This window comes from Phaethon aethereus, assembly GCF_964289735.1.
Source record: "Phaethon aethereus genome assembly, chromosome: 3".
Lineage (NCBI taxonomy): Eukaryota > Metazoa > Chordata > Aves > Phaethontiformes > Phaethontidae > Phaethon > Phaethon aethereus.
In genome coordinates, this window is record NC_138576.1 from 28,002,672 (window position 1) to 28,018,885 (window position 16,214).

The 16,214-nt window shown below is 40.1% G+C and overlaps 1 protein-coding gene across 1 annotated transcript in view; it reads left to right on the forward strand.

Moving 5' to 3' along the window:
• Positions 1 to 3,976: 3,976 nt before the first annotated feature.
• GFRAL (GDNF family receptor alpha like) overlaps positions 3,977 to 16,214 on the forward strand; it is a gene marked incomplete at its 5' end in the record, with an annotated part of 29,142 nt that continues 16,904 nt past the window's right edge. Inside the window, 3 exons of the mRNA XM_081997414.1 lie at positions 3,977 to 3,998; positions 6,966 to 7,100; positions 14,171 to 14,329. Coding sequence (XP_081853540.1) covers positions 3,977 to 3,998; positions 6,966 to 7,100; positions 14,171 to 14,329 — 316 coding nt within the window. The remainder of the gene's footprint in view (positions 3,999 to 6,965; positions 7,101 to 14,170; positions 14,330 to 16,214) is intronic.

Sequence of the window (16,214 nt, forward strand, 5' to 3'; positions counted from 1 at the left end):
TTGACACAAAAAGGAGACGTTCTCACACATTCAAATGTTTCTGAAAAGCAAATTATTCATAGGCAAGGTGTTATTTGATTAACTTATGTAAATATTTTTTCTAGGTTTTACTTTGACTGAATGACATGTGATGTACTGCCTACCATGACAGCTATAGTTTTATGAAGTGCTTAATCACTTTATGCTTTAACCTTCCCCAACAGCTGTTTTACTTGACACTGTTGCAATTACTCCTAGTTTAGACTGGTGTAAAGTGAGAGACAAAATTTTCCATTTGTTTGTATATTAAAGTTTTCTTTTTCTATTAAAAAAGAAGAAGAATAGTCTTTTTCTATTAAAAAATAATGAGAAATACCTACATGAAAAGAATATTTAAACATCAAATAAAATCATAGGAATTCCCATATTCCTGTATGTAAGCTTAATTTTTTAGTATAGCTATTATGTCATTGTTATTTGAAGAAATTATTTTACTTCATCTCTTCTAAGAAAAGAAAACCCAAATAATTATAAGGAGTACAGCAGGATTTGATTTCATAGCTGTCGTAATTTCTTTGCCATTATAAGGTTATTTGCACTCTTCAACCACAGAAAAAAGTAGTATTCTTAAACTGTGTGGAACAAGTTATAATTTTTCTATATAATTTAAAATGATTGGACAAACAGGTGCTGAATTAAAACATTACAGAAATGGGAGAATAGTATTTGAAAAGTCTTTTATTTTTTTCTCTTTTTTTAATATAAGTAAATAAAAAGTCAAAAAGTTAAAAACTAGTATAGTAATCCAGCTGCAAAATAACTATCGGTAATCATTTAATTGTGCCATAAAATGTTGCCTTAACCCACTGCTGAAAAATGTCAATTACATCAAAATTTTGCAAACATATAATTTCATTTCAGAAAATGTATATTTAGCGTTTCTTCGAAGAGAAGGCAAGAATGTAGAAAGTAAATGTTTATTTGAGAAATTCTTGTCAGTATAAAAGGGGAGTATGTATACTTTTCAAACATAAAAGGTGACGAGTGACTGTGGAAGACCAGCAAAATTCTCATGCCTTGTCAGGTGTGGTGCCCAGATCCCTGTGAGATGAGCAGGGAGGGAAAGGGTACAGTATTTCTGACTTGGGAGAGCCAAGAACTAAAATAGCAATGTTAGTGATGCTCATGGAAAAAATATAAGTAGCATCTTTCTAAAGTGGGGCTGAATACCACCTGCTAACACAAATTATCTTCTTTTGCTGCTACCTCTATGCCAGTGGGATAAATTGTGTTAGTTAATCTGAGGTAAGAACACCACTGAGGGTCAGTGGCAGTTTTTGGCTCCTGCAGGTCTCTTATGAAATGTTAGAAGTGGAAGTTCTGGCTTAAATGTTTTCTCTTATAAGAGAAAAATTTATCTTTTGTTCTCTTTTCTTATTTTCACTTAGATCCCCACAATTAAAATATTCCAACATTCCTAGGAACTTCTTTTATCCGTAACTTAAACTTAACAGTACTTTTTGTGTGGAGAATATAAATAAAAGATGAGACATTCATTGACAAATTATTCTGAGTTTTTCTCTGGCCAGATTTTTTTTTGAGTAGATAGCATATCTTTGAGACACAAGTGATATAATCAGAGTTTATCTAAGTTTTGAAGTTCTAAGTATAGGTAGAAACTATTAACTAATTCTTGCCAGAGAATATGTTTATCAAGCTAAAGATTCCTTAAATATGGTTATCAAGCTAAAGTTTTGGTTATTTTGATGAAAAGATTTTTCATTCAAAAATTTCTGGGTTTTTAAAATAAATATTTTTGATGAAAATATTCATATGTATTTATTTCTTTAGTTTTACAAAATTTGAGAAATATCTAGCCATTCTCTTCTTTAGCTCAGGTATGTTTTCAGAGGCACCATTTCATCACAGAAACTCCATAAGCATTTAAAAATCTGTTGTCTACCTGTGTAAATTCGTGAGGGGTTTTTGTCAGTTCTAGGACCTTTTACTCCAGAACGAGCCAAATACTTGGACACATTCAAAATATTATCCAGATGGATTTATTTTTGAATGAAAATAATCACTGGGAGTTTTCAGTAGCGATAAACCCAATAGTGAGCAGTGGCTATTAATGGAGATAGATATGGCTGTTAGAAGACAGGGTAAGATTTTAAGAGCAATATAGAATCTAATGCCTTTTGCATGTGACAAATTGAAACATCTTAAAGAATCTTAATGTGCTTCTTATCTGTCAAAAAAGTCTGGTGAAGAATGGGCATTTCTCATCCAGTCTATAAATATTGAAAATTATCTGAAAGCTGGTAAATTAAAACTGAGCTTTAATCAGGTTTTGTTACCTCTAGCTGCTTTGGTATTCTAATATTTCCACTAGCAACTCAGGAGCATAGAAATGAGGTTCTCATGCCATTGTTTCTGCTTGGTCATAGCATCATTAGACATAGAGTTTAAGTCATAACATATTTGTTGCTGCATACATAAACTGTTGTGCCACCATCATTCTGGTATTTCGCTTCTCAACATATTTCACCATCTTGGAGGTCTGATATCCTGACTGCCCTCTCGTCCTTCTCCTTTCCTGTTGTCACTGCAGCAATAAGCTTGTACCCAGCAGTCACAGTGACTGCAAGATAATTTCACCCCCTCTCCAGCTCAAAAAAGGTTTGGTTTTTTTTTTTTTACTTTTCTTTTGGACTGCATAGAGGGCCCTATCTTATTGTTTGATACTAGAAAAACTGATGCATGTCATTAACTTGGAGAGTGCATTATAGGAAGGAGAGTACATTAAACACTAGCTTAACTCAGCCCTCATTCATTTCTCAGGCTATTCCTTTTACCTGACAAAAAGTTTTTTTCTGGCTGTTGGATATATTGGATAAAATAATAGTTTATTTTATTCAATACACTTCCCCCCAAAAAACCCCCACCAAACTGCCAAGTATTTAGCAATGCTGGCATTAAAATTTTAAATAAAGAATTTAGTAAATAAACTAAGTTAAAATCTGAGTTCAAAAAAAAAAAGAAATTATATACAAGGTTGAATTTTCCTGAGCTAAACAAAACATAAGCAAAATTTGCAGTTGGCTTAGGTTTTGCTTCACCAATAAGGATCTGATTTCACCTACTGTATCGCTATCTCTGCTAGCTATGCTGGAAGTTTTATGATGCCTTTTTGTTTTAAGCATTCAAGGACCAAATCCAATTAAAAATGTTCTGTATGGGATAAGCAACTTGTGAAAACAAGACTCACAACTAGCATGGAGGAATCAATAGGGATCTGTTGTTTCCTCCTGCTTCCAGTGCAAAAGCAAAGGGCATCCAGTGAAGCCAGCAGGTGTATGCTTGTATGATTTATAGTGTATTATTTCTTTTTTATTAAGTACCTAAGTCAGCTGCTGACTTTTGTACAGCAAACTGTTTTTTGATGTATTTTAGGGAAACTCCTGAAGTTAGACCCATAGTCCAGAGCAAAATGTATCGAAATGCTTACGGAGGATGATCAGACATAGCAACAGGCAATTTCCGGGGAGGTTATAGGCAGCAGCCAAAGACTTCTTCTGTTAGTTTCTCTGGAAATCAAGTGAATGCAGACGGAGTGCCGGGTTGCATGAAAAACGCCCAAGAACCGTGTCTCATCTAGATGCAGTCCACCTGAGCGATTAGGGCAAAAAGAGGGTGTAACTGGGCAGCAAAGGATGGCCGCGGGCGTGGGGGGCGAGGGGGGAAGCGTCATCGGCTGCTCCTGGCCGAAAGAGGTGGGCAGGGGAAGGTACACGGTGGACACCGGAGGGCGACAGACCTGCCCCCTCCCGCCCTTCGCCCATACCCACGGGCCGCCGCGGGTGGGGGCCGCCGCGGGTGGGGGCCGGGCGGGCGGGGCGCTGTCCCCGCGGAGGGTGCTGAAGGGGCGGTGCCGCAGCCGCAGCCGCCGCCCGGCGCCACCCGCTCGGCGCGGAGCTGTAGCCGCCAGCGGCCGGCCATGGCCGCGCTCCTCTGCCTCGGTAAGTGCCGCGGGAGGCGGGGAGGGAGGCAGCCCCCAGCCTCGCCAGGACCCTGGCTTCTCCCCGCGCCGCCTGGCCTCTCCTCTCCACGCGTTCCCCTTACAGGTCCCTCCCCTTCCTCCTTCTCCGGGGGAGCCTCACGGCGGGGGCGAGCAGGAACCTGGCGGGGGTTCGCACCAGCCTGCGACGTCCGGGCCCGGCGGCTCGGCGCAGGCTTCTTCAGCCCGGCTCCGGGTAGCGTGTCTGAGGCGGGAGGTAAGGCAGGGTGGCAGCGCCAGGACTGATTAGAAGTTGAACCGGCGAGGAGACCCACAAATGGGATGCCTTGTCTGAATAAAGAGCCACTTGTTTGCCAGGTGGAAAGCGTTGAGTGCTGTCAGTGCTACGCAGGGGGCTATTGACATTTCTCTTCGGGTCTGCATGGAGAAAGAGGGAAAATCAACAAAGCTGGCACAGAACGAATTGGTAGAAGAGAATACATTGAGACAAGTATATTTCCGTTTCTTTTATTCTCCTTTTGCCCTCTCTATGTATTGTATACATGCTGCTTCTCTCTAACATCGCACTACTCTAAACTTATATTCCACTGTTAAAAACATTTTGTAGGCAGTTCTGCCCCAGGTTTTGTTAGAATAAAGTTGTCCTTTATCACTTTTCAACTATATTCAACTATAGTTTGCCTTTCTCCTTTGGAGCTAGCTATCTTGCTGCCCTTGCAGTTGGATAGAAACCACAGCTTGGTTTCCCAGTATGCATTATTATCTGCTAGATAATAATTCTGCAATATTGTGAGAGATGCTATAATTCCTCCATTCCTCAGTTCCCAATTTGCAAAATGAAGGTGCTAAATTGTCCTTTCCCCCCCTCTTTTCACTTTAGACACCAAATTCTTCAGAACATTGAATTTTACACCACCCAGTCAATCAATAGACACATACAAAAATACAGACACCTGTAGAAATCTAAATTTATATCATATCAAAATGGATGCCTCTAAAAGTTTTAGCTACAAACTAACTCTTAGATGCCCTGAACTCTTCTGAGTAGAAAACGGTCGCTGAGTACTCCAAACACCAGAGTAAATAGCTAAAGTGAATGACTAAAGGATTAACTGCCAATTTAAGCAATTGTATAAGCTACAGTGCACTGGATTCTAAAATCATATAGGCCAGGTTTTTTTTCATGTAGGCTTGCCACAGTATGCCCCCTGTGTACTGCTGAAGAAACAAAAGACCCATCCATAATATGTCATTAGATTTGGAGAATCCCTTTCTTAGACCGAATTAGCTTCAATCATAGATTATGTCACTCAGCCCTTTATCTTGCAAAAGAATCTCCTTTTTTGTGGGCACAGTTTCCAGGTGGGTTCAAAATAAACACGCTCTGAAATAATCCTTACAAAGGAGCCGGAGCTGCTAATAGGCTCTTTAACCGGTCCTACTTTGACTATTAATTTTCAGCCACTGGTTCTGAAAAGCTGTCTTAACCGGAGGGAGAGTCTTTGTGCTGCAGATACTAATCAGATGTGTAAATCCTCTGTCATGCTAGTACCTGCAAAATAGGTAAATAGTCATGCAGTAAAATACCCTTTCTTAAAAAGTTCCTGGGTTTGTAATTTTGCATTGTCTTATATATACAGTCATTTTAACCTGTAATGTGTATGGCAACCTTTTTTCCCTCTATCATCTGAATAGATAGTGAGTAATTTCACAATTAGAAAAAACTTTTGGAGATGATCCCAGGACTAAAATGTTGTCATAATGAGACAAAATCGTCCCTTTGGATGGGCCAGCCGCATATTCCTCAATGTCAAGGGTCAGGAGCTGTTTCTATCGCTCTTTAAGATTATTAAGAGAGAGATTTAAGATTTCATTTCTTATTTCTCAAATGTATCATTTGAAATATCTAATTTCTCTGGATAGGGTCTGGACAAGTCCTGAGGGAATATTTCATCCCTCTTGCAGATGATGTTTAAGTACTTGAGTATTGCTGGAAATTCCTCAAATTCCATATGAACTTACCTGAACATAAGGAAAAAAAGGAGACCTGGTCTGGGAGATACTGTGTCCTTCAATACCTAAGGAAAACACTCCCATCAGGTGCTCAGCAGCTAGTTTGATAAGGCCTGAAATCAGTGTCTGAAACTTAATTTTATAGAAAATTAAGACACATGGTTACAAATTAGAGGTTGTGTTACCATGGGAATGTGATGAAAGAGCTAAACCCCAGCTGATTTGTCTTTTCTTAGCAAGGGAATTTAATTTTCTACTGATAAGCCAGAGGTGATGCTGATTTAAAATTCTTTACCTTGAAACCTCAGTATCAGTCTTCAGCTTCAGAATTTTTTAATGCAATTAACATGGCCTTTAGGTTCAGTGCACTCAGGGAAGCAGACAAAGACATACATGTGGGGGTTGCTTTTTAGAACTTATGCATCTGTGAAGTAAAAACAGAGTGAAGTAAAAACAGAGTGAAGAGTACTATATTATGGAAAAAAATCTTATTTATTATCTAACAGTTGTGTAGCTGTCAAATCTCTTTCACATAGTCGATTGATAGTAATTCCTGTGTAATCTCTAGCTTGATCAAACGGCAGTACAAATAGAATGCTATTTCTCTGACATTTATACTGTCTTCCTTTCTATAATTTATCAAGGATCTCAGAACTGCAATCATTTCTATATATCTGTAGACTGATGTCATATATAGCTATGGTTGATGTTCTAATGCTGGGGTAAAAACAATCCAAAATACACCACACTGTAACTTTGAAAATTTAAGATTTAAATTTAATTTTTGAGTTGCAAAACTAAGGAAAAGTTCTATTCTGTTAAAAATTACCTTGGTAGAAAATTTTAATCTATAGATAAACTACAGTAAATTATATTGTTATAATCTAAGTGTAAATGAAAAAAGCTCAGTACAATATCTATTGTAAAAAGTAGTCATTATATTCTGTTTTTACAGTGATTTTCATGTACTTCACAAGTATATCTACTGCCCAGACTACTGACTGTCTGCACTTGAGGGAGCAATGTATAAATGCTGCAAATGGATGTGATAATGTCTGGAATGTTTTTGAAGATGTCTGCAATATTTCAGGTAATTCTTTATGGTGTACACAACTTTATTTTGAATTGCTGAATGGTTGCATACTCATAGTTGATCATAATATTGCTGTGGTAACTGAATGAAGTCAGTGAGATTTCAAAGAGAAAATGATTGCAGGAGTCAGTCAACTTCTGAAATCCTTGACAATGGCCAATATTGTTTTCAGCAACAGTCACGCTGTCTCTTCAATGAGGTAATAAATGAAATTTCTGGACTATTAACAAAGTCAGAGTCTGATCCAACTCAAGAAGTCTGAATCCAGCAGAAACTATGCTCTTGTGGGATCCTATTAAACAAAGCCAGCATGCAGCTGGAAAAAAGTTCAAACCTTGCTTTCCATAATTCTGAGGACTTGATCTGCCCCCTCCCTGGAAGTGTTCAAGGCCAGGATGGATGAAGCTTTGAGCAACCTGATCTAGCAGAAGGTATCCCTGCCCATGGCAGGAGGGTTGGAACTAGATGATCTGTAAGGTCCCTTCCAACCCAAACAATTCTATGATTTTGTGATCTATGATCTCGCACGACACCTCAAACAATGTAGTACTTACTTAAAGTAATTCTCAAATACTGTATTAGAATAAGAAGCAAATGAAATAAAGCATGCCTCAAAGAAAGTTGTGTTGTAGGGAGGCACTCTGTATTTATTCAGTGAATAGTACCTCCATGTCAGAGTGATTCACTTGCGGGGAATAATGGTACAATAAAGTGTAGGTTACGATGTGACTAAGCCTCCTTGAATTGTTAAACAGATACTCACATAAATGAAAGCAGAAAACCAGTCTCTGTCTGTTTATTGCAATTCCAACGCTTGATGCATTATTTCCAAGTAAAGTATGTTTTAAGTGGGGGAAGACCAGGTATTATAAGCCTGACCTGAAACTCATCCTAATCTCTGTTGTCATTCAGATGAAAATGTTCTTTTCTCCAAAGGCCTATTATCTTCTTGAACAAATCATAGAAACACAGAATCTTTATGTTGGAAGGGACCTTTAAAGGTCATCTAGTCCAACACCCCTGCAGTGAGCAGGGACATCTGCAACTAGATCAGGTTGCTCAGAGCCCCGTCCAACCTGACCTTGAATGTTTCCAGGGATGGGGCATCTACCACCTCTCTGGGCAACCCGTGCCAGTACTTTACCACCCTCATTGTCAAAAATTTCTTCCTCATATCTAGTCTAAATTTGCCCTCTTTTAGTTTAAAACCATTACCCCTTGTCCTATTGCAACAGGCCCTGCTAAAAAGTCTGTCCTCATCCTTGTTATAGGCCCCCTTTAAGCACTGAAAGGCTGCAATAAGGTCTCCCTGGAGCCTTCTCTTCTCCAGGCTGAACAACCCCAACTCACTGAGCCTGTCCTCAGAGCAGAGGTGTTCCATCCCATTTTTGTGGCCCTCCTCTGGACCTGCTCCAAGAGGTCCATGTCTTTCCTGTCTTGGCTATCAGTTACCATCTCTCTCTATATCCCTCCAAGACCGTGCTGTTAAATGTTGAGCACCTGCCAGGTGTTGTGGATAAGGAAGAAGAGCGTAGTGTCATTAGATCAAGCTAGTAATGACACCTTTGTTGACTGATAAATGTCAAGGGCCTTGATGTGCCAAAGCTCCCTCAGTCCTTGCAAATAAAATGGGCCAGGGACTATTTTCTGGACCTAACTTCAACTGTCATGGGGCAGCATGTGTCTATACAACTAACCTGTCTTACCTCCGTGCTAGCTGAACAAAACCGCCTTTTGGGAGTGATTCCAGGCCCACGTTATCTTCACAGTCTAGCTGGCTTAGTCCAGACTAGGTGCCATGCAAAAGTGCAGCAGTAGAGACACAGTCACTTGCCATTAGCCTAGCCCATGCCTGTTCATCAACGCAGCCAAGGGTATTTAGGTACATAACTGCTGTTGCTAGCAACTTTATTACATAAGACAGGTTCTCTGTCACTGGGGATCAGAGGTATCTACATCTCCATGGAAACTTCCCTTCTCCTTATATTGACATTATCTGAACAAAACCAACCATAATCTGTTCTGAGCCTCAGCTGCAGTAGAGTTGTTAAAGTGAGCGTCTCTCTTTCTGTCTTGACATTAAGACCCAGCCTCACGTTTGGTCTGTGTGGGAAGCCAGGCAGCAGCAGATGCTGCTTGACTTCACCCTCAATAGCCCGTTGCTAGAACATTCACCTGCAGTGTGAGCTACCTGAATGCCTCTGTCTGATTTGTTGCAGAGATTTGAACCCAAGTGTCAGAAGTCACAAGGCAGTATTCTAAATATTTGGAGCAGAAAATTATCCGAGCTTTGCATAGAATGGCTGAATACTTTTAAGAACAGATAGAGTAAATGAAAAATACATGATAACGTAATGGTTACAACAATCCCCAAAGGAATTGGCTTTCAGCTCATGTTCTATTGAGTTTTTAAATATTTTATGTGAAGTGGGACAGTTTCAAAAGATATGGTTGTTGTTTGAAAAAAAGTATTGGAACATGCAGTGAAGATGAGCTCTGTAGAACCAAACCTCTTCCCCAGATCAGAAGCTGAATTTGCTTCTCTCACATCATTCACAAAAGCACTTCCCAGAGGAAGTGAGCCAGCGTGATGACTTCTGTGGTCTCCCGTTTGGATTCCTTGTATTGTCCCATAATGTGCGATGTCTCTCTTATTGTCCTGTGTGCTTATTCACTGATATTAATGGTATTTGTAACTGGGTCAGAGAAACCTGCTGTGAATAAACTCTTCTTGTGATTGCTTGTTTGGTTTTGCATCTGTATATTTCCTTAGGATAATAACCTTCGGCAAGGACTCTCTAGCATTGCAGGGCACTCAGATATTGCATTGGGTCGAGGACAAATTAGTCACAATGTGGTTATTAGGTGCCAGGACCCCAGAGGGTGTAAACCTGCAGTCAGAGAGCTGATGGTGCCTGTCAGAGAGCCCACAGAAACAGCGGCAGAAAATCTACCAGCAGCATTATTAGTCAGAATAGCATTATACTATGTGTCGAATGTACTCTACATCTGCAGGACTAAAACCTTCATGGATGAGCTGTATGAATGGAAAAGGCTGAGCAGGAGTCTGTCAGTTGGAGGCAACAGGCAGTGGGGTAAATATTTCTTTTGCTAGTTTCTTTATGAAAAACCTAACTACAAATGATAATTATACTCCTACTTCGTGGAATAGCTCAGTCCCTCAGGCTGTAACCTCCAAGTTAAATGTGTGCATTATCAGGACCTCCATTTTTTGTTCTTCAGAGCAGGTTTGGGGGCACTCTCCAAATCATTGCCCAAGTCACTCTTTTCTCTGTCAAATGGTCCATCACTGCTCCCCTACTACTACAGCAGCATTTTCAGTGTCTCAGCTTATAGTCCCCTGAGTCCAATCCTTCTTCTTTTTCTGTTCCAAGATACATGGAAAAAAAAAGGGGTGAAAGTGTCTATGAGTCACTTTCCAGATCAGGATGGAAAAGACTGAAATATTTAATTTTGATGGAATCAAAAACTTTCACTTTGAATATGTCAGAAATATTTCATCACTGCAGAATGAAGATTTTAACGTTGGGGTTTTGCTGTTTCGTTTTGTTTTGGTTTTTTTTCTTTTAGTTAACTGATTAAAAAAATAGAAATTTCTGAGCTTTGATTTAACCATGAGTATACATTTTCTTGATTTTTCAGAACTGGAAACATCTGGGTTCAAAAGAAAAAAAATCTCAGATTGCTCGAATATTAAGGAATCACATTTTGAATTAGATTTGGAAGTAAGAGTTTATTTTTCTTAGAGAAACAGGACCACTGAGGTTGGAAGGGATCTCTGAAGATCTAGTGCAACTCCCCTGCTCAGGCAGGGTCAATTGCAGGCTGTCTTCCAGGACTGTGTCCAGTTGGATTTTTAATATCTCCAACGACGGAGTCACCAAAACCCCTCTGGGCAACATCTTTCACTGTTAGATGACACTCATAGTAAAAAAGTATTTTCTGACCTTTAAATTGAATTTCTTGTACTTCAGTTTGTACCTCTTGTCCTGTCACTGGATACCACTGAGGGGGTATGTCCCTGCTTTATTCAACCCCCTCCTATCAAGTATTTATACACAGTGTATCAGTACGCCCCTGAGACTTCTCTCCTCCAGGCTGAGCGATCCCAGCTCCCAGCCTCTCCTCATAAGACAGATGCTCCAGTTCATAAATCACATTTGTGGCACATTGCAGGACTCGCTCCAGTATGCCCATGTCCTTCTTGTCCTCAAGGAGCCCAGCACTGGACACAGCACTCCAGATGTGGTCGTATCAGTGCTAGAGGGGAAAACCCAATAGTCTTCTCTGCAGTCTTCAGGTGCAATTCCCACTGAGATGACTGAAGAACTGACAGCAAGAACAGAGATTATCACCCTGGAAGTGTCATTTTGTAATCTGTCATGCTTCTACCTGTGGTCCCATGTACATAAATTGTGTACATATCAATAAATCAAATTATGAATAATGGCTGCCAAGCATTAGGTCAGAGAGCATTTTTTGCAAATGCCTTGAAAACATATGTATAACCTAAAATATATTACCTAGAGCTAATCAATGATAAAGCAAAAATAATTGAAAACCAGCAATAAAATATTTTCTTCTGTTCAACACAGCTGAATCAACACAGTGCACAAATAGACCGATATTGATAATAGGTTATTTCTACGCAGCTTTCAAGAGGCCAGGCAGGTGAACCCCATAAATCTGATGTGCTTCCTGATTCTCTCTATGCCCTTTGTGTGTTCATATCCCCACAAGCTATGTCGCACAGCCTGGTTGTCAGCTGCTGTGATTTAGCACAGTGTGTTCACAGCTCAGAGGGCCACTCTGAACACAGCCCCTGTACCCAACTCCTAACCACAGCTTGTGAGTGCCATCAAGATAGATGAGCTAAGTGAGGCTCGGGTGCTGCATAAAATATAGTGTGTTCTGTGTTTCTTATTTTCCTGTATCTACTACCTCCACCCTTGAATGTCTTCAGGGTCTTGAAGAAGGCAATCATAAATTCTCTAAATTAGCTAATTCTTACACAAGCCCCTCCTGATCTTTGTTGCTCTTTTTCTACCCCTGGAATCTGCCCTCCTGAAACTGTCGGCTGAAATACCTTTATTATCCCTTACTGACTTGATAAAATATAGAGTAGATTATCCACTCACCCAACTCCATGGACCTCCATAGTTCTCATGTCACCACGTACTTTCCATCCTATTGTTATGATCAGGGAATGTCCTATGTCTATGACCTTCAGTAGCTCCTATTTAGATCTCCTGAGCTTCTTGTCTACTGAAAAAGGAAAGAAATATGAGGGTTAAGGGTCATGGTCATGAATCTACTTCTAAAAATGCAGAAGGCAAGTCGGAGATGGGGTTGGAGAGATACAGGCAAGCCTGGAAACCATGACTTCCTCCTTTGCTGATACAAGAGGTGAAGTAGGAGCAGAGGCCGGGAGCTGTAGCTCTTGCTGGAATGTGACATCCCCCTGTAGCGGTGCACATTTTAATACATCCCCAAACCCTCCTTAGTCAGCAACAGCAACTGTAGAAAGGGCAATGCAGACGCTGTTTGAAAAAGGGTTTTGGGGTGGCAGGATGGGCCTGTAGGCTCTGGAGCAGCTAATACTCATTCCTCCAGGCCCAGGCAAAGTGCACTGTTTCCTCTTGCAGGCCTTTGCCTAGACTGCCTTCCGCTGCTATTTGTGTCAACAACACATGAATGACATGAAAGCTCTAATCACATTACAGCTTGTCCGTGGCAGCAATGACACGTAGCTGCTACCTTTGCAGTTTTACTAGAGCACCCGGTCTCTATTGCTCCACGCTAGTCACCTGAGGAGCAGCAAGGCAGGAGGCCAGACACCACCGTCAACAGGGCAGAGACAATAGCATATGTGCTCGGTAGATTAAAACCGATCCTCATGCTGCCCCGTGATCAGCCTGGAGCTGGTGAGCTGCATACTCCTTATGCTACATATTGCAAGATACTTAATATCCATGAGGCAAAGAGAGGAAAAGTGCTGGGTTTAGGACCTGCATATCTGTTTTGACAAGGTAGACCATGGCTTTCACAAAATAAACTTTCTTAAATGATATTAAACTGCTGCTTCTGTAACTTTCTTAAGCAATAATAATTAGTGAAATACTTTTAAAACCATTAGTCCATAAAGGTACTAAATAGGTTGATTGATTTATCTTTGTACTACAAACTAGTACACGCTCTTCATTTTTGCTACACATACAAGGAAAATATTGTCTGACAGCCTGGGTGAGCGTCTTCATCATTGAGTCAAAGTGGACACACAAGCAACAGGATTGAAACTGGATTGGTAAACTAAAGTTTCTGCTTTTTTTAATGTTAATGTCTCTTTTTATTATTGAAAAATTAAAAGTCAGGATATTTTTTGGACTACTTTGTATTTGTTGTCATTGCCAAACTTAGGCAGTGAAGTTGCTCTATAGGGTAGCAGTCCAAGGGCATACCCAAAGGGACCGGCTCATGCCATCCTCGCATGGGTGAGGGATCTGAACCAGCGCTGACATCTCTCGGCATGGGGTTGGCAATATCATTATCTCAGGACTGCGCCTGCCCTCCTGCGTCCCCTCTCTTACTCCATTGCGTGGCAGTCCATAGCCTGCACTGTGAATTCCTGTCCCTGTACCAGGCTCCTCATTTCTACACAGGACCAAGTTAAGTGTTTCAGTGCCTCAGTTCAGGATGTGCCCCTTGACTCCTGGGCACCTTTTTAGTCTGGTATCTGTACCTCATCTACCTAGAATAAAAGGTATGAGTTTAAGGTTTTATGTACTTTGGAAATGAGAACAGAAACAGACCTTCTGGCAATGGGTGAGATTGAGTAAAAGAAAGCAATATCATACCCACAACTTTATTATACCACTCTGAATATTATTTAAAATTTGCAAATTGTGACAGGTTTTCAAACAAAACTAAGTTCAAACCATCTTCTCTTGGCTAAATGTATTATTTTTGTGCTTCAGTTGAATTGTTTGGTGTAACTATATCCCTTAAGGGTTCATAAACATTAACAACATCATAATTTTAATGGTAAGTTCTAGGTAATAGATGCAAGGCAGAAGATGCTATTGGATGTAATAGAATCATGCAAGTCCTGGCTGAAGAATACCCAGAATTGAAAAACTGTGTCTGCACTACAGACAATTTCTGTAGCATCACGACTTTGCTTGGGAAACAGTGCAGCATTGATAAAGGTAACTTAACATAAAGATTTAATTATGAAGAACAAAAAGAAATATATAATTTTGTAACCCTTGCTTTAACTGGATTCAAGTTTCTTTGCATATTTCTCAAATCTGATTATTCCCCCCCAAAATTACTTCTTTTTTTCATGTGATATTCACACACCAACATGCATATGAAAGCAATGCCATATCTGCTTTAAAATAACCAAATCAATAAAAGGCATGTGAGAAATTCAAATTTTTTTAAAGCTTTTGCTCAATCCAATGGGAAGCAAGAGTGAAAATGCTATGTGTGTTGAAGGCTACTTGTTGCCCAAGGAGGCTTGAGCGCTACTGTGAATGGGAGCGTGGGTGAACAGGGATGCACAGCTGTGCAGTTGTGTCACATTGTGTTACAGGAGCATCTTCACTGCATCTAGGGGGGGTTACTGGGTGTGGGAAACACAGTTACTGCCTTCATAAACCTGTACTTAATACATAAAGTGCATCCTTTTTAAAATTCCATTGTAATCAATGGGCCCAGCTCCTTTAAATTTATTTTTTATTATCCTGAGAACTCTTTTCCCTTCAGAAAACCTATTTCTATAATTGAGAATTACTTGGTGCGTGAAAGGCTTGCAGTTTCTGATCCAATGTCTCCTAGATTAGTGATTAGCAAAGCTGACACAAAAGAGGTAAAATCAGCCAGTGAATGAGAATCTGGAAGGTGAGCCCTGAGGTTGATTCCCAGCTCTGATCCATCACTCCCCACTGGCATCAATTAACGTACATCGTATAGTAGTAGAATATAGAGCTTTACTGCAGAGGAAATAATTACATCCTGATCCATTAGTCCTTGCCCCAGACAAGAAGAGTGACTATCTAAAACCTGATATTTATGTCATTGGAACAGGTGCTTTTGCTTCTAGCAAAATGAAGTAATTTTATATATTTTGCTGATAGAGATTGCATTTCTCTCCAGTGTAGCAAAATGTTTGGCTGGAGTTACATGAGTATTGGTTTTACCTACAGGTGATAGCTTATGGAGCTGGTAGCTACTTTCAGGAGTAATTGTCCCTCTTTATCTTAAATCACTGTTTTAGGCAATGAATGAACCACCTTCTGGAATTGCCATTCTATCTTTACAAATTATGCACTCAATTAAGATTATAATCCATAATATGTCCAATCTGTAGATGGTCAAGATTATGTGAAGTAAATCCTTTTATGCAGTAATTTTAGTGAGGGTTTCTCGTATTACTGTTAGCAGCTGAATTTTTAAAGTAGACTGTGTTATACAGCTACCAGGACACAGCAAGCATGAGGAAGATTCATTAGTCTGCAAGACTCTGAAATTATTATGCATTTACATACAGCTCAGCATGAAACTAATGCTGCTTCATTCATTTTATTACATTAAGACAATTATTCTTTCCCTGAGTTTGTTTTGAGCTGACCAATCATGATCCATCTTCCATTTGATTTATATCATAGAATCATAAATCATAAAATCTTTATGTTGGAAGGGACCTTTAAAGGTCATCTAGTCCAACACCCCTGCAGTGAGCAGGGACATCTGCAACTAGATCAGATTGCTCAGAGCCCCATCCAACCTGACCTTGAATGTTGCCAGGGATGGGGTATCTAGCACTTCTCTGGGCAACCTGTGCCAGTACTTTACCACCCTCGTTGTCAAGAATTTCTTCCTTCTATCTAGCCTAAAACTGCCCTCTTCTAGTTTAAAACCATTACCCCTTGTCCTATCACAACAGGACCTGATAAAAATCTGTCCCCGTCTTTCTTATAGGCCCCCTTTAAGTACTGGGAGGCTGCAATAAGGTCTCCCTGGAGCCTTCTCTTCTCCAGGCTGAACAACCCCAACCCTCTCAGCCTGTCCTCACAGCAGAGGTGTTCC